This window comes from Fundulus heteroclitus, unplaced genomic scaffold, assembly GCF_011125445.2.
Source record: "Fundulus heteroclitus isolate FHET01 unplaced genomic scaffold, MU-UCD_Fhet_4.1 scaffold_37, whole genome shotgun sequence".
NCBI lineage: Eukaryota > Metazoa > Chordata > Actinopteri > Cyprinodontiformes > Fundulidae > Fundulus > Fundulus heteroclitus.
The window spans coordinates 3,623,447-3,643,518 of NW_023396781.1; the positions used below are offsets into that span (position 1 = coordinate 3,623,447).

At 40.8% G+C, this 20,072-nt stretch overlaps 1 protein-coding gene across 2 annotated transcripts in view; it reads right to left on the reverse strand.

The window, feature by feature from the left end:
* Positions 1–20,072, reverse strand: part of LOC105917306 (F-box/WD repeat-containing protein 4) — an 82,715-nt gene that overhangs the window by 27,884 nt on the left and 34,759 nt on the right. For both annotated transcript variants that reach the window (XM_036130674.1, XM_012852075.3), the window contains exon 6: positions 8,153–8,218. In XM_036130674.1, coding sequence (XP_035986567.1) covers positions 8,153–8,218 — 66 coding nt within the window. The remainder of the gene's footprint in view (positions 1–8,152; positions 8,219–20,072) is intronic.

Below are 20,072 nucleotides of genomic sequence, written 5' to 3' on the forward strand. Positions count from 1 at the left end.
ATTATACCACTACAATGTACTTTTATGTGTTTTCATCTTGTAAAGTACTTTGAGTTGTCTTGTTGCTGAAATCTGTTGTACCGATAGACTGGTCTTGAATTGCCTATTCCTAAATTGCTGTCCCATGAGCCCAGATCATAATCTTGTTGAATGTACTGTATACAGAAAGATCGGAATTTTTTTTATTGATGCCATTTTTGTTTGTTGAGAATAAATGTTCAAATGAATCAAAAGCAAACAAATAAAAAAGCAAATATATTCTTCAACTGGAAGTTACCTTAATTATGACCATAAACGTTTTTCTTGTGTTTGGGTAAATGACTGTTAGCCTGTAAACGGAGATATTCTGAGCAACTAGTGGTAAAAGGCATTTGGGCATCTGGGCTGATGCGCTGTGACCCAAGGGTGTGGTCAATTAATCCCCTTCCCAGCAGCACCATGCTCTTGTGATCACAGCTTTGAGTCTGAACCTCTTGCTACTCAGCACTTGATTATTGGAGAATAACTTGCACCCAGTAGGGTAGATGATTGCAGAATAACTGTCTCTTTGTTGCCATTTAATACCCTCCATGACCGTGACTGTGTGCTACTCTCACATTTGTGATACCTGCCTCGTAGCAACCATATAAAGGAGGCCAGTGGCCTTAGAAACAGAGCAGTGCTATGCTTCAACTTGTGCCCCCTCCCTTGCCCTGGAGCTCAATCTACAGGCTTGGGCTAGTAATCCCCTAGCCTTACCCCAGGGGCCTTCTTATTGGGCCATGGCTTTCCCCACAGGGTGCATTATTGGGTGAGAGCTCTCTCATTGCCAGGGCGTTAGAACTAAGCCAGAGCCAATGGGGAGATTGGGATGAAGTACATTTTGGATTTGTGTGGAATAGTAACTCCTTATCTTTCCCTTACCGCCAAACTCAAAAAACGTAGCACATATCTCAAAACATTAAGAAACCGAGCTGATAACAAAACATGTTCTAAAGGTTATAGACAACATATTTTGAGAATACATAATTGTAACGTCTCGGTGCACATTACAAAAAAAGCAGGCATTCTCAAATTGTAGGTCAGAACTTTGTATGATAAAAGGATGGAGATGTACCAGCTGTCAAAAAGGATGCTATCTGTACAGAGCACACGCTGAGCATGTTTTCTGCTGTTTGTCTAAGTACATAATGAAAACTACTTATGACTTGCTTTTACTGGTAAGAGTTACATGGGAGGTTTTAAAACAAATCTGTCTGTCTGCGTCTTAACATCAGACACAATCTGTTTTCAGAAGGCTGGTAACAGTCTCACAAGAAAACAGCATCATTGGCGGAAAGCTTAAAATATCACATGCCAACTTGTGTTAGGTTTCTTCCAGTTATTATATCTGAAATCACTTTTCAGTTTGAAGGAATCTCTTCCTATTAAGACAGAATACACCAGTTTTACAGTTGAGTGGAATATCAAAATTCACTGCGTGTTAATCTACTAAAATATTTAGGATTTTTAAAACACACAAAAGAATATTTAATTTGAACAATTTTTAAAAAGGGACCAATTGTGGTGCTTGTTTTGTACTAATACCTTAAAATTCGGTCACATTGAGGTTTGTGTTTGAATAACCTACTTTCTGAACAACTCTTCTGTTGCTGCCATTCCTTTGTGTAGTTATATTTTTTGCTTTTAATATTGAATAATATTTATTTCTAGAGAAAGCCTTGCTGTTTCCTGAGACCACAGAAGTTTGAGCCAGAGGTTAGCTGTTTTGTGGTACCCAGTTAGCCTCAGGAGGCACAGACTTAGTGATTGTTACGAAGGGGCTATTGGCTGTGTGACATGCAAAGTCTAAGTCCTGATTTAAGCCTGTCTGGCAGCCCTGCAGGAGCCAGATTTGCTTTAGGGGGCCACACACACACAGGTTTCAAAAGTTGTGAAAGGAATCATTAATGAATTGACAATGTTAGAAACAATATGAAAGCAAAGGTAATTATGCTTTAGTGTGGGGACAGCTAAAGAAAAACAGAGTGTGTGTTTTTGTGACAAGGAGGCTCTTGTAAAGGCTAAGCTCTAAAACAGCAGCCTGGGATGCACTGAAACAAGCCTTCTTGTCAAAAGCTGTCAGACAGGTGGAGAATAGGATTCCAGCTGAGGTTTTTACTCACTAAAACAAACAGAGGGGAGTCACGCAACCTGCTGCACATCATTCCCCTTTAACCCGCATCCCTCAACCAGCTGCACAACAACTGAAGCAGGAGTGGGAGCTTTCCTGGCAGGGGAAGGGAGGAGGAATACACCCCATCAAAAATGACCACCTTCAAAATGTCACACAAATGCATCTACCATACAGACAATACAGCAGCAATTTGTACAACAGGGTGTCCATACCGCTGTAGACATTTAACCCTGTCCTTTCAAAGTCAGGAATGCGGGGAATCCTAGCCTGACCATTTGACTGTAAAAAGAATGGCTCCTTTTCTGAAGGAACAAAGAAGATTTTGGCAGTGGGGAGTGCTGGCCAGCGTCCTCTACCTTTGATGGCGGTTCCCTCCACTGTGTTTGACCATGAGGGCAATTGTGTGAAAAGTCGGGGTGTTGCTCAGACGATACCACATGTGTGGCATCCCTATCTATATGAGTGATCATAAGATTTCTTTGTCCCACTGAGATGGTAAGATGAGAGAGTGTTAAATCCAGAGGTGCGCAGAGTAGCCAAAAACTGTACTCAACTAAGAGTAGCACTACTTCAACATATTTTTACTCAAGTCAAAGTAAAAAGTAGTCAGCCAAGAAATTACTCAAGAAGAGTAAAAAATAGTTCAGTGAGAAGGCTACTCAAGTACTTAGTAATTAATCATAACAGCTGATGATTTAATATATAAAAATGATGTAACCGGACAGACAAAAATATAAGGTTATGTGCCAAGACAAAAGTTGTACTAAAGACACTAAAGAAAAAAAAAACACTTTTCTAAATTTTTGTTTCTTCAACTTAAAACTTTAAAGGAAAATTATAGCAGTTAATCTATCTATCTATCTATCTATCTATCTATCTATCTATCTATCTATCTATCTATCTATCTATCTATCTATCTATCTATCTATCTATATGTATATATATATATATATATATACATACACAGTATATATATAGTATGTTAGAACAGAGCAAAGTACTACTGTATACTGTACGTTCATTTGAGCTCCAAGTGTCTCAATGAGCTCACAAAGCTTGTGTACAAATAAGAAGTCTCACTTTAACATAAACTTTAGGTTTTTGTCTTTGGTACATTTTTGGTTGAAACAAGTATGTTCTTTATTCATGAAGTTACTCAGTGGGTGGAGTGTTGCCAAAAATATTTACTCAAGTAAGAGTAGCAATACTTGAGTAATATTATAACTCAAATAAAAGTAAAACGTACAGCACAATTAAAACTACTCCTAAACGTATTTTCTCAAAAAGTTACTCAAGTAAATGTAACTGAATAAATGTGAGTAGTTACTACCCACCTCAGTTTTAATAAAAATCAAAGCCCCAAGAACTCATTGGGAGATTGTGCTCTGTGCAACATCTTTGTGACTTTTTAAGGGTCACCAAAGACTCCCAGCTTGCTGTTAGGCTATTCATAATTGTAAATCTCTCATACCACTGATTTTCACAGGGAACAGGTTGGAGCATCTTCTCCAGCACCTTCTGTGGCAGTGGCTGATTTGCTGGGTGTTTGGGTGTAGCACCTGCAGCAGTGATCTGTTTGATGTTTTCACACACCCAAGTCTCAGATCAATAGCACACTGTATATATTTACTAAATTTACAGCTGGATATGTACCTAATATAATATACAGGTGGATATTACTATGAGTAGAGTTTTATATATATATATATATATATATATATATATATATATATATATATATATATATATATATATATATATATATAAATAAACTGATTCCTGATCATATGTTGGTTTTAAATATATTACCTCACAGGTCCACACAGTAAGGCATGCATGGGACACTGAGGGAGCTGTCCAGCATAAATAAACTATTCATTCATCATATTTATCATCCACACTAAGTTTAGAAACAGTTTTAGGTCCACTTTAATGGGTTTAGATTCCTGTAAATCCAATAACAACGTTCACAAAAGGTTCACCCGCCATTTACGTCACTGTCCTAGCTCTCACTACACAATACACATACACACCGCTCATATGCACAACAATCTTAGAGTATGCCCAAAAAGTGACAAGAAGCATCCTGAAATTCAGTGATGAAAAAAAGGTAAGTTCTGAAAGAATGACTTGTTTTTTTTTCGAGGAATATTCAGAAAAAACCTTTACAAGGGTAGTGAGTATATTGTATATAATCCACTGCAAATGTTTTCCTTTCCTTTCAGTTCTCTAAAGGGTTTTATGCTTACTTCCCATTGCTCTATGGTGATAATTTGTGTATGTTTTTTGTGGGCTGCTAATGCTGTGGGCCACCATCTTTATTTTGTTGAATGGTACATACAATGACAATGAACATTATCTTTAAAAAATCTTATCTTAAGAAAATTCTTAAAAAGAAAGAAAGTTTTAGTAAGATTACATTCAGCCAGCTAAATTAAAGCAGGCATATGTAAGTATCCCAAGGCAACCTTGAATGTGCCTGGAGTCCATTCACACCTGTGCTTTACAGGACAGAATACGATAACTCTGTACACATGTTGCTGCCAGGTGTGAATGGGGCCCAAGACACTGTGAGTTATCAAGGGTTAAATTTCTTGATAAAGCTAATTTTGGTAATTGGTATTTAGTAATCTGCTAATTGTCCCGAGCATTGAAATGGTTCGTACATGTGTCACAGTGAGTTCTTAAAGTTCTTGAGTATATATAACAAGTTATAAAATTATATTCAAAGGTAAATGATCTCAGTATGAAACTTATTCAGGATCTCATTATTTTTCCTAAAATCTTTAAAAGCAAGGAAGACTGAATAGAGAGCTGTTAGGAGATTTAATTATTTGGAGACAGGGTTACAGTTAATTGGGTAAATTCCCATGTATGTTCTGCTCTCCTACAACATAAATTGCCCATTTCATTATGTAGATCACCTTGTAACCACATCAATTTCCATTCCCACCTGTTACCTTCTGATGAACATGCCCACCCATCCCTTTCATAGCTCTTCCTGTGTGGCTGCTGTTTTATCCCCTCCTCGGGTTTCCGAGCCATTTGGGAACAGGAAGCAGCTTTTTGTATGTAGCTGTCTGTGATGTTGTGTTGGCCTGTTGTCACTGGCCCATGTAAAGCTGGGAATTACTGAAGCCTTGTCAGGGATGTATCAGGTTTAAGGCTTACCTTTACAAGACAGGAATTTTCAGAGGCCCCCTCACTTTGGACAACTTTTTGTTGAAGATTAGAGTGTCCTGTGGTGTTTTCAAGCTGGAGCTTTTTGGATCCATAAAAGTCCACGATGTTAATGTTCCCAAGAGCTTATACAGTTAAATAAATACTTCCTAACATAAACCAAAACCATTAAGGCCAATAAATATGATATAGGTTGTCCGTTACAAGCCTACAGATCCAACCCACAAGGTCAGAACATACTAACATTTGATCTTCTGCTCTTCTCAATATAATCACTGTGATTGGTGCAGCAGTTCAAATTGATTATATCCATGTACAAAGAATAAAAACATGCAAAGGCATATTACCCTATGATGACCTTTGTGATCTTTGCTCTATAGTCTTGAGGGAAAAAATGTTTGGTCATAGAATCGAGATTCAATCAAGAAGAATCAATTGTCTGTATTGTATTTATGTAATACATTTTGGTGAGACACCGGCTCAGAATTCACACACAGACACAAATCAGTGACATCCATGAAAAAACAAAGAATGAGCATTCATTGAGAAGACCCTCAAAAATGCAAAGACTCAAAATGAAAAAAGGCTCAATTTGAAGTTAAGCTGTACAATTGGTAATAGACAAGGCATGTTCAGATAAAAATAAAATGCTCAAGGTAAATGTACCAAACAAGACTCTCTGAGAATCTAAAAAATGTGCAAATAGTTCTTAGCATCTAGTACAGGGATGGGCAACTTCCATGATAAAGAGGGCCATATTTTTTTCGGCAAGACCATTGGAGGGCCACATGACCACACACTTCAAATAATTGGATATAAGAACAAATTTTAGATGAATTTATATCTGTATATTTACTGCACCAACATATAACGATTTTCTGCATATAAATGCATTTTAATATGTCCTTAAGCAAAAGACAAACTGTTTGCTTTAAAAAAATTGCAAAAAAGGAATTTAAACTCCTCCATATCAATGTATCCAGGAGCATGGGACATTTCAAATTTACAAGGAAAGAGGCATAAAACGGAACAGAACTTAACTCAAACAATAATGTGTCTATCCAGAAACAGTGTGGGCTTTCTTACAATACTGAATGCTCTATAATTGTATTTCTGTTATTTTTTTGATTATGCACATCTGTTAGCTTTTTATTCTGAAAAATCTAATGTCCCATGCTCCTGAATGCACCCTTGCTATGCACCATTGCTTTCTGACGCTCGCGAATGCATCACACTGGTCTGTGAACGCGGTGCTGTGTAGCAAAAAAAAAAAAAAAATCCCCACGTCCGTACATATTTAAGAACAGAATAGCCATTATCTTTATTGTCATTGCTACACACATTTCAAAGAAATTAGACTTCTGCATTTAACTTCTCCCTAGCAGTGGGCTGCTACTGTGCAGTGCCCAGGGAGCATTCTGGAGCTAGAGGTCTTGCTCAGGGACCCAGAACGGCAGTCTGTGGAAGTCAAACCAGGAACCGTTACAGCCTCTCCCGGACGCATTGCCCTGCTCCCTAACCACTAGATCACCACTCCCAGAATTATAGCCAAAACAACTGTTTCCACACCCAGTGTGGGGCCCTGGGGATGGCAAAAATTCAGATGTCACAAAGTCACCTGTGGGGTCCCTCAAGGCTCCGTACTCGGCCCTCAACAACTCTGCTCTTCTAACCTATCCTTACTGCTGTCTAATTATTTGGTCAAATCATTCTCCTTTCTCCTTCTGTTACTAACCTTAGAGTTAGGTTTGACCGCAATCTTTCCTTTGACAATCATGTCACTTCTGTCTGCAAAACTTCCTTTGTCCACCTCCGCAGCATCTCAAAACTGCGCCCTTACCTCTCCCTCCCAGCAGCAGAGAAGCTCAACCACGCCTTTGTCTTCTCCAGACTGGACTACTGTAATGCACTGTTTATCCAGGTAGGAGCCTTCAAAATCTCCAGTATGTTCGGAACAGCACAGCCAGGGACCTGATGGGGTGCAGAAGCATGAGCACATCACCCCCATTCTCTGCACTGGCTCCACATTCACCTCCGTACTGAGTACAAAATCCTCCTGCACACCCATCACTGTTTGCACGGTGTGGCCCCCACCTACCTAACTGAACTGCTCAAACTACACACATCAGCCAGGACCCGGTCAGTTCAACAGCACCGTCTGCTCCTGCCCAGGACAATGGTCAAAATGATGCGCAACAGGGCCTTTGAAACCGCTTCTCCCCGCCTAAGGAACGCTCTTTCAGAGAATCTCAGGGCCCCACAGACAGTGGATACTTTTAAGAAAGGACTCAAAACCATCATTTTTAGAAATGGACTAATGGTGCTTTGACTTTTTATGTTTTTAAAACATAAAAAGCTTTTAAAAAGTTTTTAAAGGTTATTAAATGGTATTTGATTTGTCTGGTCCTATATCACTGAGATTTGTAGTCAAATGTAAAGAGCATTAGAAATAAATAATAATAGTTATTATTATTATTATTGTTGTTATTATTATTATTATTTTATATAAGATGTCTTAAGACTTACAACCATACTGAAGATGTGTGAATACAAGGATGGGGAATCTGAATCCTGGATGGCTATGTAGAAGACTATAATGTTCTATTATGTCCTTGACCATAGTATTACTGTCTGATATTAGAAATGGTCCAAATTTGTTTCTGAGCTGTTGTCTTGGCCAGAGTATTATTTTAAGAGCAGAATTTTCATAGTAATGAGTGTTTCTTGGTTAAATAAATGTGAAATAATAATAAAAATGAAATTACTGTTTTTTTTCATTCCCTTGTGAGAACATGTCAGAACAGGTTCCTTACTCACCGTTCAACATCCCAGATGCGAAGAGGAGAGAAGTTCTCACAGCATGCAGTGCCTGTTACGAAGGAGCTGAAAACAGATAAAGAAAAAAAATTGAGAAAAACAACTAAAGGGTCCAGAAGACCGAACCACAGTCACATAAATCTGGCTCCAATCTGAAATAAAACGCCTGCCTTAAAACACAAAAAGAAACTAGAATCTGATGCAAAGTAGCCATAGAGGCAAATCAGTGGTCATTAAAAACAAAGTTTAATTTGAGCTGCTTTTCGAACCATGGCCTAGTGGACTCATAAACCAGAACCAAACAGTTCTCTTTAAAACATCAAAAAACACCAGTTATAAATAAATAATCTATTGCATATTGTTTATTTTTATGGTAGCTGAGAATACAACAGATAGAATGACTTTGGTATCATTTAATCATTTAGAATGTTAGCAAAGAAAACATTCTTAATAACAGTGATTTGACAGTGAAAGATAATTGAACAAAAACAGGACGAAAAGATGGGGGGGGGGGCATCTCAATCACACACACACACACACACACACACACACACACACACACACACACACACCAGACTTGTCGCTGACTCTTTTCATTACTCATTGTTTCCCAGCAGAAGAAAAGAGACAAAAACTACAACACTTGTGATCCTTTGATTGGAGAGGCAGTTTGGAATTAGCAGCCTAGGTATGCACAGTGAATACCCTGCATGCGGAGCAGTCGGAGAGCGGTGAAAAGAGAGGGGAGGAGAGCTGTTAGGAAGGGTTGACGGGGTGTGTTTGGGTGTTAGAAGCTATGTAGAGGGTGGGGTGGAGACCAGGGGTGCTGGTGGTAGGGGGGCTTCTGTTGTGCTCGGACTGAATCTCAGGACTTAGTGCCCTCCCATAGGGATGACAGACAGGAGGGAGGTGCCACTTTTATGCTCAGTAAGTTGGTTACAGACAAATGCTGCTGCCTGCATTAAAATACTATGGATGAATGTGCAGCAACAGATGTAAAGAGTTCAACAACAGGTAGACTGCTGACTCAAATAAATACTCATATAAAAAACCTTAAGACCTGTCGGCTCAGACAGTAGGATTTAAAAATAATTAATGAACAGATTATCTAAAATGTACTGCATGGACAGTAAGGTCCACTTTTTGTACAAGGTGCCATGAGGGTCAAGTCCATCGTTACTTGGGCACGGTGGTGTTGAAACTGGTCTGAGGTGGTGGTGGTGGTCCAACTTTCAGTTGCTGAAAGTGACAATATGAAAACAGGTAATCACCTGACCTTTGGGGACAGGATGTTAACTCTAGAGGGAGGTTCATGAATACTGGAAACATTTTGCATACTGAAGCATGATATGAGCTATGATAAAGCCCATCTCCTAGAGTGGATGAATTTTGTTCTACAATAGACAGACAGTGGGATTACTTGTCAAAACACCAAAGCAATACATGGTACATCCGTGGATATAGTGAGATTCAGCTTTGAAGATCCTAATCCAGTTGATCTTTACTGCCCTCCTGAAGTTAATGTTGCATCATCTATGCCACTTGTCAAATTCCTGTTTGTGGTGTTCATTGACAGGATCTTTTGGGTCAGGAGCTCGACAAGGTGAGAAAAGCAGAGTTAGAATTGCTGCTCCTCCCCATCTAATGGAGTCAGCTGAGGTAGCTTGGGCATCAAATCAGGATCCATTCTCTGCACATACCGCTAGAGGTTTTCTTGGGAACATACCTCTGAGAGGAGACCCTGGTGCAGACCCAAAACTCACAGGAGGGGCTATCTCTTCAGGCATTTGTACTTACTGAGATCTGACTTCAGATCTGTTGGAACAGTATTTGGCCATTTGAGTTTTAGCATTCACGCAACAAAGCACTGGTATTGCCACTAAATTTACCATAGATAACCCAAACGTTTGGTGTATTTGTGCAGGAGTTTTACTGTTATATTTTAGCCGGCACATAAAAAGTTTAACTTAATATAGAAGTATGATAAATGAAATACTTTTTCCACTGTTAAAACAAAGCTTGTGCAGCTCTGCAAGCTAAAAAGATGAAAATGTCACCAACTAGAACCCAGCTTGTAGCTTCTAAGGCAAACTAAGACAGCTGTGATGGAGAACAGTCAGTAGACAGCTTATTCAGATAGCTGTGTCCTTAGAGATGCATCTGCATTTATTTAACCTTTACACCAAACTCGTCAACATGCCATTTGTATGTACGTATGCAAACACATTACAGACCATATATTCTTAACAACTATACTGTTCATAAAACTGTATACATACATACAGAGTAAGAGAAAGTGGATGTAAGGTCTGGTTCCTTTGTTAAGATGGAGGTTTAAAAGCTTCACCTAAGCTACCAGAAGTATCAGAAGCACCACCTGATTTTTCTACCAAGTCAAATTCTTTTGATTGTTAAATTTGTTCAAAGTGTAAACTAATGTGCCAACACACTGCGAAACTCTGACTTATGGTGCACAAGTCATATGCTGGTGAAAGTAGGTGTTGAACACCTTCTATTTAGCTTTATGTCCTCCTGCGCTTACAGTACATTACAAAAGTATTTAACCTATTTTGTTGATCTCAAACCTGTAATCTAAATGTATTTTATTATTATTCAATGTATTAGATCTGCAAGAAACTGTCTATGTTGGTAAACTGTTACCCCAGGGTGCCATCATCCATCAAATGGAAAGCACCTGGTACCACAACAAACCTTCCAAGAGACGATCGTCCACCAGAACTCACAGACTGGGACAGGACGACATTAATCAGAGAGGCAGCACAGAGACAAAGGTCACCCTGAAGGAGCTGCAGAGCTCCACAACAGAGACTGGAGGATCTGTCCGTAGGACCACAATAAGCCGTACGCTCCATAGAGCTGAACTTTATAGAAGAGTGGCCAGACAAAAGCCTTTAGTTAGTGGAAACGTAAGAAGTTTACCATAAGAAACATATACAAAACATTACCAAACTGAATGATTATTAAAAAGTATAAAATGATTTTAACTGCTTCACACGCTGCATTTACAGATATAAGTTGCCTTATCCCAAGTCTGTCAATATAAAATCAAATATATATCAACACAGGTCTCTGTTTCAGTCACATTTATCATTAAAACAGCATTCCTCACAGATATTAATCAGTATTTCAACTGAGATAAGCATGGCGATGGAAAGTTTTAAATCAACAACTTTATTCAGTTAATGGGAAGACAGGTGAGCCTAAAAAATTGACAATCCTTAGCGGAAACCTGAAGAAGACTTGGGGGGGAGATTACCTTTTCAGCAGGTCAACCACTGTAAACACATAATAATAATAATAATATAATAATCATCTTTATTGTCGCTGCAACATACATTCCAACGAAATATGTCCTCTGCATTAACCCAGCAGCGGGCTGCCACTGTGCTGGGCCACGGGAGCAGTCTAGGGTTAAGGGTCTTGCTCAGGGACCCAGAGTGGCAGTCTGTGGGAGTTGAATCCAGAACCTCTGGGACACAAGCACAATGCTCTAACCACTAGGCCACCACTCCCATACAAACAGCCAGCGTGAACTGTGGAGTGGCCAGCTACAGGCCCCTAGTGTCAGTAATATTTTAGACATTTACATGCTGAACACACAGGAATTAAATTAACTGGTCATTACTTGGTAGCTGAAGAACCCAGTGACAAGCTGAGGAGAGGCGTCAGCTATTTTATTTAACTGTGCTGGAGAAGGAACACTAAAATGCACGCCTTTTCATTCCACTTCACCATTCTGCATTTCTTATGTTCATCACATAGAATTCCAACAAAATAACATACATTGAAGTTTGTAAGTGCAACAACACAAAAGGTGGGAAAAAAGTGTAAGTAAAGATTCTTCATGAGGCCTGGTTCCAGCTCTACCGCCACCACCAACCTGAGCCATCAAGACAAATGCAGGAAGGATCATCTTGGCATCAGCACACATGTAATGGAAATGCAAGTGGTGAGGATTGTGTTGAGCATAATGTGTTGGGGAAGGGGTCAGACGGGTGGCTGGACAGCACAAGGCTGTGGTGGCGGGGGGCAAGGACATCTAAGCAAGGCTCTGAAGGCATCTGTCAAGTCCGTTAGCAAGAGCAGCCCATTGGCAGGCCCCGTTAATTAGTGTTGGGTAAACTCATTTAAGGCCCAAATGGGTCGGACAGGGCCAAGACCAGTATGTGCCATGGGTGACCTCTGACCCTGCTGACACAGGATACAATAGGGTTACCCTCACACTCACTATCTGCACCCTATTACTCTCCATTACTCACATTACTCACTCCTCACTGGGCTGCAGCACTGGTAGAGGAAAGCTGGAGGACACCATCTATACAAATAAAAGTCCCCCACCCCCAACTCCCTCGCCCTTCTGAAGTGCCAACCGGGCCTGATGTTGGGTCAGAGCTTGTACTGATATTATAGCTGCTAAGGTCAGAGCCTCTCTCGCCTAATGTGGGGCAGGGGTATACACACACACACACACACACACACACACACACACACACACACACACACACACACACACACACACACACACACACACACACAAAACAGAATCACCCATCTCTAACCCCACCAGTGGCCTCCTCCCCCTAAATCCACCTCTCATCATTAGCAGCATGCTGGGCCTCTGTTAGCGTTTGGGTAACCTCATCAGCTGGTTGCATTATCTAAGGGCCTGTGTGGTGGGGAAAGACAAACTAAGTGAGTCAATAGTGGGAAACTAGATGAATTCTCTCACACACACACACGACGCATACACACAGACACACACACACACACACAAAAATCAAAAATATGTTGACGCACACGCACACAGAACATCTCATTCAAACAAGTTCAAGTTACTAAATTGGTCAATACACAGGTATACACACTACTGTTACTTAAATCTAACAGTAACAACATTGTTCACTCAAAATCAATAAGCAGACTGCACGCTGGATGCCAGAGCTTTCCAAGACATGGTTTGATCCCAGCTTTATGCCCCACAGAACGTTCCCCGACAGGACAGAACCCCAGATTATCATTTATCCAAACAGACACCACAGGAGAGTAAGCTACTTCTAACAATTGGTGATAAAACATCAGCAGCAGCAAACCTGTCCTGTTTCAGTGCAGAGATTAGCCTTTATTGCAGCCTAACAAAACCAGCAAAGAAAAGCAAGTTCAAAATACACTTTAAAGCACTGCTCAAAGGACATTTTAAAGAGGTGCTCACAAGTTATCTTTTAACTTCATTAATTTTATTCAACATACAGAAACTCTTGAACTTCTTTGAATCATTTTAAACTGATAAAGTTAAAAATATAACCAATTTGAAATATTAATATATTCTGTTTAAAAAACAGGGATTATTGATAATTCTGATAGAAGCCAAGGAAACAGCTTTGTAATGATTTAGCTATCACCCATTAATCCCATTGACTACTTTGCGTGGTATATCCACTGCCCTGCTTTCACTGCCCATTATATAAGACAAAGACTGAATACACGACTCAGCTCTCAGATCACGAGTCTTTAGAGCATGAGCCTTCTTAAGTCTTCAGTCTCTGTTGTTACAGTTTCAGTGCGATTTTAGTGTGAGTTGCAAAGCTGAAACTACATTCATTATCTCTGGTGCTCAAACCATCAGTCCACGATCGCTGCTGACTGTCTCCAGTAGGGCTGGGCGATATCAGTCGATACTGATATATACCAAGATATACAGGTGTTGGTCATATAATAAGAATATAATAAAAAGTATATTTTTCAGTAATTCCGCTCAAAAGTGACCACTGACACCTTGCACAAGGAGGGCAAGACACAAAAGGTAATTGCTAGAGAGGCTGGCTGTTCACAGAGCTCTGTGTCCAAGCACAGAGGGGAAGGGAAGGAAAAGATGTGGTAAAAAAAGTGTACAAGCAACAGGGATGACAGCACCTTGGAGAAGATTGTGAAACAAAACCCTTCATAAATGTGGGGGAGATTCCCAAAGAGGACTACGGCTGGAGTCAGAGCTTCAGGAACCATCACCCACAGACGTATGCCAGACGTGGCTTTCAGCTGTCGCATTCTTTGTGTCGAGCCGCTCTTGAACAAGAGACAGGGTCAGAAGCGTCTGGCCTGGGCTAAAAACAAAAAGGACTGGACTGCTGCTGAGTGGTCCAGAGTTATGTTCCCTGATGAAAGTAAATTTAGCATTTCCTTTGGAAATGATGGTCCCAGAGTCTGGGGGAAGACAGGAGAGGCACAGAATCAACATTAATTGAGGTCCAGTGTAAAGTTTCCACAGTCAGTGATGGTTTGGGGTGCCATGTCACCTGCTGGTGTTGGTCCACTGGGTTTTCTGAGGTCCAAGGTCAACGCAGCTGTCTACCAGGATGTTTTACAGCACTTCATGCTTCCTGCTGTTGACCAACTTTCATGATTTCATTTTCCAAAAGGACTTGACACCTGCACACAGTACCAAAGCTACCAGTACCTGGTTTAAGGACCATGGTGTTCCTGTTCTTAATTGGTCAACAAACCCGCGTCACCGTAACCCCCATTGTAAATCTATGGCGCATTGTAAAGAGGAAGATGGGATACGCCAGACCTAACAATGCAGACGAGCTGAAGGCCACTATACATGTTCATATTTTTTAGTTGGCCAATATTTCTGAAAATCCTTTTTTTGTATTGGTCTTTGGTAATTTTCTGAGATACTGAATCTGGGGTTTTTAGTTGTCAGTTATAATCATCAAAAATAAAATAAATAAACACTTGATATACACAAATATATCAGTCTCTGTGTAATGAATGAATATAATATACAAGTTTCACTTTTTGAATGGAATTGCTCAAAATAAAACAACTTTTTCACGATATTCTAATTATGACCTGCACATGTATGATAAATCACTATTTTCTGTCAATCTTTAATTTCCCTGGTACTATTAATTGAGATTTGAAGATATCAGTAAGCTTTTTATGATTTAAAGATTTACTGTACAAATGACCACTGAATTTGTGATAACATGCCATAACATGTTTATTGGCTGCACAGTGACGCAGTGGGTAGCACTGTTGCCTTGCAGCAAGAAGGTTCTGGGTTCAAATCCAACCCTGGGTCTTTCTGCACGGAGTTTGTATGTTCTCCCTGTGCATGTGTGGGTTCTCTCCGGGTACTCTGGCTTCCTCCCACGGTCCAAAAAACATGACGCGTGGTGCGTCACATTTATTTTGAAATATATACTGCTATCATTTTATCACCCAGCTCTATTTTTGAGCAGTGAATGGACCCAGGATACACCCTGGGCAAGTCATCAGTCCAACACAGGGCCAATGGAGACATTCAAACACTCAGACTGAGGGGCAATTGAGAATATTCAACAGACTTGATGGGACCTGAACCCTGGAACGTCTTACAATGAGGCTAGAGCACCAGCACAAGTTCTAAACTCATACAGGGCTTGAGAATGACACAAAATGTCAGATTTTATGATTTGTTTATGACACAGTCTGTGTTACACATCTTCAGATAAAAGATGCTGCACACATAAACAGTACCTGATAAACATGTTTGATTGGATAGCTGTTTTAGTTCAAGATAATGAACTTTCAAATTTTTACTTTTATACGGCAGTGGGAGCATTTGAGAAAAATAGGCTATCCCACCGTGCCTAAGCAGCTGAATTCAGGATAAAAAAAAAAACTAAAAAAAACAGTGTGCATGTGTTGGAAGCCAGTGTTACCAGTTCTTGCGACAGAAACAAGCAACCAGCTGTATTACCTCTATCTTGTAAACAATATAAATGAACAAGACCGAAGTTTCTTTTAAGGAACAGAAGTGGCAACACTGCTGGAAGCCTTCCAGAGGTCTCTTTTCTCCTCTGTCATCAGACTCTTTAACAAACGTGCAATAATTCAGGACGTTTTGGGTTATTTATAGTTGTAACATCAATAATATAAATTTTCTTATAATTAATGTGCACTATGTCTTTACTGAAAAGCATGAATAAAAATTGGTTTCATTATTGCTGTGTAGAAACATGTTTTCCAATCCTGACATCCAGGTTAAATGTCACTCAAGGATTGCTATAGGTTAGGCAGTAAGCTGGTGTTTCGTTGTGAAGTGCTAAAAAAATGAAAAAGTCCTGTTAAGCCATGCATCAACCCAAAAGCCCAGCTCAGAGTCCAGTCTCCTTCCACCTCATGTGGTGCTGGTAACGAACCCAGAAAGCTCAGTTACACTAATAATTGGGTCATACAGCTGCTCACTGTTTACAAAAGAGAAAGAAACCTACGGATACCGCTGTCTCCGTCCCTGAGCAATGGAAGCCAATCGACATAACATTGATGTCTGCAGACCCGGCTACAGAAACAAATTGAAGGGGGGACATTCAATTTTTTCAACAAACAAAAAAAAAAACATTTAATTTGCTTCGGGCTGAACAGTGGCTTTGTGACCATTCCTGCATTTCTGAGAAAAAAAAAAAAAAAATAAAAAAAAAAAAATAATAATAATAATAATACATTTAATTTATACTGCACTTTCCATCAAAAGATCTCCAAGTGCTACAGGTAAAAAAGAAAAAAGCATAAAAAATTAAAAAAGCTATTTTAGAAGAGAGAAAAAAAACATCTAAAGGGGACCAAAAGCTTTGCTAAAAAGAAATGTTTTAAGGCCTTTTTTTAAAACACTCAGTGGATTGAAGTGCCCTCAAGGTGTCAGGGAGGGCATTCCACAGATGTGGGGCAGCAGCACAAAATTCCCTATCTCCCATGTAAGTACAACTTTGATAAGCAACGAAGCTGCTCTGCTCAATGGATATTTTGAGCATTACGGTCCACTGTGTCACTACCTGATCGGACCCCTGTGCTGTCTACAAGACTGCCTGACTGTAATGTCAAAACTAAAAGTGCATTCATGTAAAGGCCCACACATACTCGGTGTACTTTACTCCGCGGAGGTCCGCACGTACTCAAGGTGGACTCAAGGTGGACTATGCTCATAGGTATGCACAGGTATGCGCAGAGTTAAATTTTTACGACTGCTTACACGGTGTCACACTTAACTTCTCGGAGGCAAGAATTCTTTACATCAATTTGTTTTATATGTGACACTGAGCTTGATACACTGAGCTGCTCCAAGCAGGCGGTCACAAGGACGCACAGCATCACAGTCCCTCTCTGTTCTCACTGACAGGTGTGCGGTGGAAAAGAAACAGCTGTAGGTGCTCAGCTAGCTAATTACACATTTTACCATCCGCTCCGCTGCTTCGTCCCACAGGCAGAAAGTGTGGGAATTGTAGGAATTTGCCACAAGAAATGTAGGCAATAGCACACTCAACTATGAAGGGTAAAACATCTGCAGAGAGTCAGTGCAGAGTCCGCCAAGTTCACAGTACGCCCGAATATGTGGGAGCCTTTAGGCAGCCTACGCTCAGAGTACACCCTAGCAACAATAAACCGAGTAAGTTAATTCAACATAAAAGTTATGTTTATATTGGCCTTATATGTTAGATACAGGGCAGTATAGTCCAACTACTCTGCCCTTCCAACAGAGACGGATAGCTCTCTCTTTGATGCGGGTGATAGGTGTGAGGAGGTTGGTGTCTGTAGAGTGGGAGCAGAAGGAGCAGTGGGGTTTCAGGAGGTCAGTCAGATATGGAGGGGCCATATTATGAAGAGACTTGTACTTGAGGAGAAGAAGCTTGTGGATATGGTATTGGACAGGGAGCCAGTAAAGCTGTTTGAGGATAGGGGTGATGTGATCTCTGGACCGGGTATGGGTGAGTAGGCGGGCAGCAGAATTCTGTATGTATTGTAATTTTTAGAGATGACTGAAGGGACGACCATAGAGGAGGCTATTGCAGTAGTCGAGTCTGGAGGTGATGAAGGCATGTATGAGGTTTTTAGCTGCACACTGGGAGAGGGATAAACGGAGGCGGGCGATGTTGCCGAGGTGGAAAAAGACATTTTGGTGATTAGCTGATATGTGTTTGAAATGACAGGGAAAAGTCCAAGATGACACAGAGGTTACAAATAGAGAAGGATGGGGTAACATTGCGACCATCAATAGTGAAGTTGAAGTTTTGAACAGAAGGTGGAAAGGATTATGGACCTGTGATGAGGAGTTTTCTTTTGTTGCTGTTGAGTTTTAGAAAATTATTGTCTATCCAGGTTTTAATGTCTGAGATGCAGTGAGTGATAGTGGAGAGAATGACTGGGGTGATTGATTTTGTTGATATGTAAAGTTGAGTGTCATCAGCATAACAGTTAAAATGGAGTCCATGATGGCGAATTATCTGTCCAAGGGGTAACATGTAAATAATGAAGAGGAGGGGGCCCAACACCGAACCTTGGGGAACACCATGAGTGACGAGGGTGGTATGGGATGGAGAGCTAAGAGGTGAACCAAATGAGTGCTGTACCAGTGATGTAGATGCACTGAAGACGGTGGAGAAAGATGGTTTGGTTTGGTTTATCATATCAAAAGCGGCAGAGATGTCAAGGAGAAGAAGGATGGACATGGAACCAGAGTCAGCTGCGAGGAGGAGGTCATTGGTGACTTTGAGCAGGGCAGTTTCTGTGCTGTGGTGGGTGCAGAATCCAGATAGAAAAGTTTCAAACAACTGAAAGGTGTGAAGATGTTGGTTGAGTTGGAAGATGTTCCAGGATTTTTGAGAATAACGGAAGATTTGAGATGGGTTTGAAGTTGTCAAGGTGATCAGGATAGAGGCCAGGATTTTTTCAGGAGGGGTGTAATGGTGGCAAGTCTCAGTGGGGATGGGACAGAACCTGTGATAAGTGAAGTGTTTATGATATGATTTATGAGAGGGACTAGGGTGAGAATACAGGATTTACGGATGGGAGACGGAATGGGGTCAAGAAGAAAAGATGACAATTCATGTTTATGAGAAGTGGGGTGGTGTCTGAGAAGAACAGGGGAGAGAAAGAAGTGAAGCTGAGAGATGTAAGAGGGGAAACTGTAGGTACCGGTGGAGAAGCGGGGGAGGTAGATGTCAGTGAGTTGTGAATAGTTTTGATTTTTGTATTAAAAGAAGTCAGGAAGCTATTGCACTTTTTTACTGTGAATGTGAAGGTAATATTATCCTGTGGTTTGGCGTGTTTTGTAAATGTGTGAGTGCTGAGTTGTAAGTGTTGACGGAATGTTTATAAGCTTGGGCATGGACAGTGAGACCAGCTTTTTTATGGAGACACTCAAATATTCTGCGATTCTTTTTGAGTTTGGGGTGTACCATGGGGCTGAGGTGGAAAAAGAGACTGTAGCTTTATTAAGAGGGGCTAACTGATTAAGGCAGGAGGAGAGAGTGTGGTTGTAAAAATGTTGATGATAGAGAGGAGGTTAGGTTGAGTCATGTGACGAGTACGCAGATGACGCATGCAGATGTTGTTGTGCCGGTGTCCAAGGGAGAAAGAGCTGCGTTCAGTCCAGAATGACGGAATGGAGTTTTAAGTGGAGAAGTTGTTCCAGAGACACAGTGGATTTAGGGGGGTCGACGGAGTAGAGAGAGTTGTTTCAGAGTAATTGTGATGTCCAGCGAGGGATTTACGGGGTGACTGAGACCGAAGAGCTGTGCACAGGTGTATCGAAGAGGCACGGTTGGGGCTGGACATGACAGTGGATGCAGAGAGACGATCAAAGAAGCCACGAATAACAGCCACGTTACTGCCAGGCTGTCCCAGGGAGCACGCCAGCCAGTGACCAGACTGTTGTCCGCAACTTGCACTGAAAGCAACACCGCGAGCTATGGTGGCCGATGGTGGTCACAGCATGATGATGAACCACCATGACAAGCAATAAGAAGGCAACCAAAGCAGAGCACTGTCCAGAAATAGTGAGTAAATTGAGTTTTTCTGACCTTGTGCACGGATGAGAAGCGGCAGCCAAAACGCGTCCTCTCACTACCGCAAGTCATCCAGG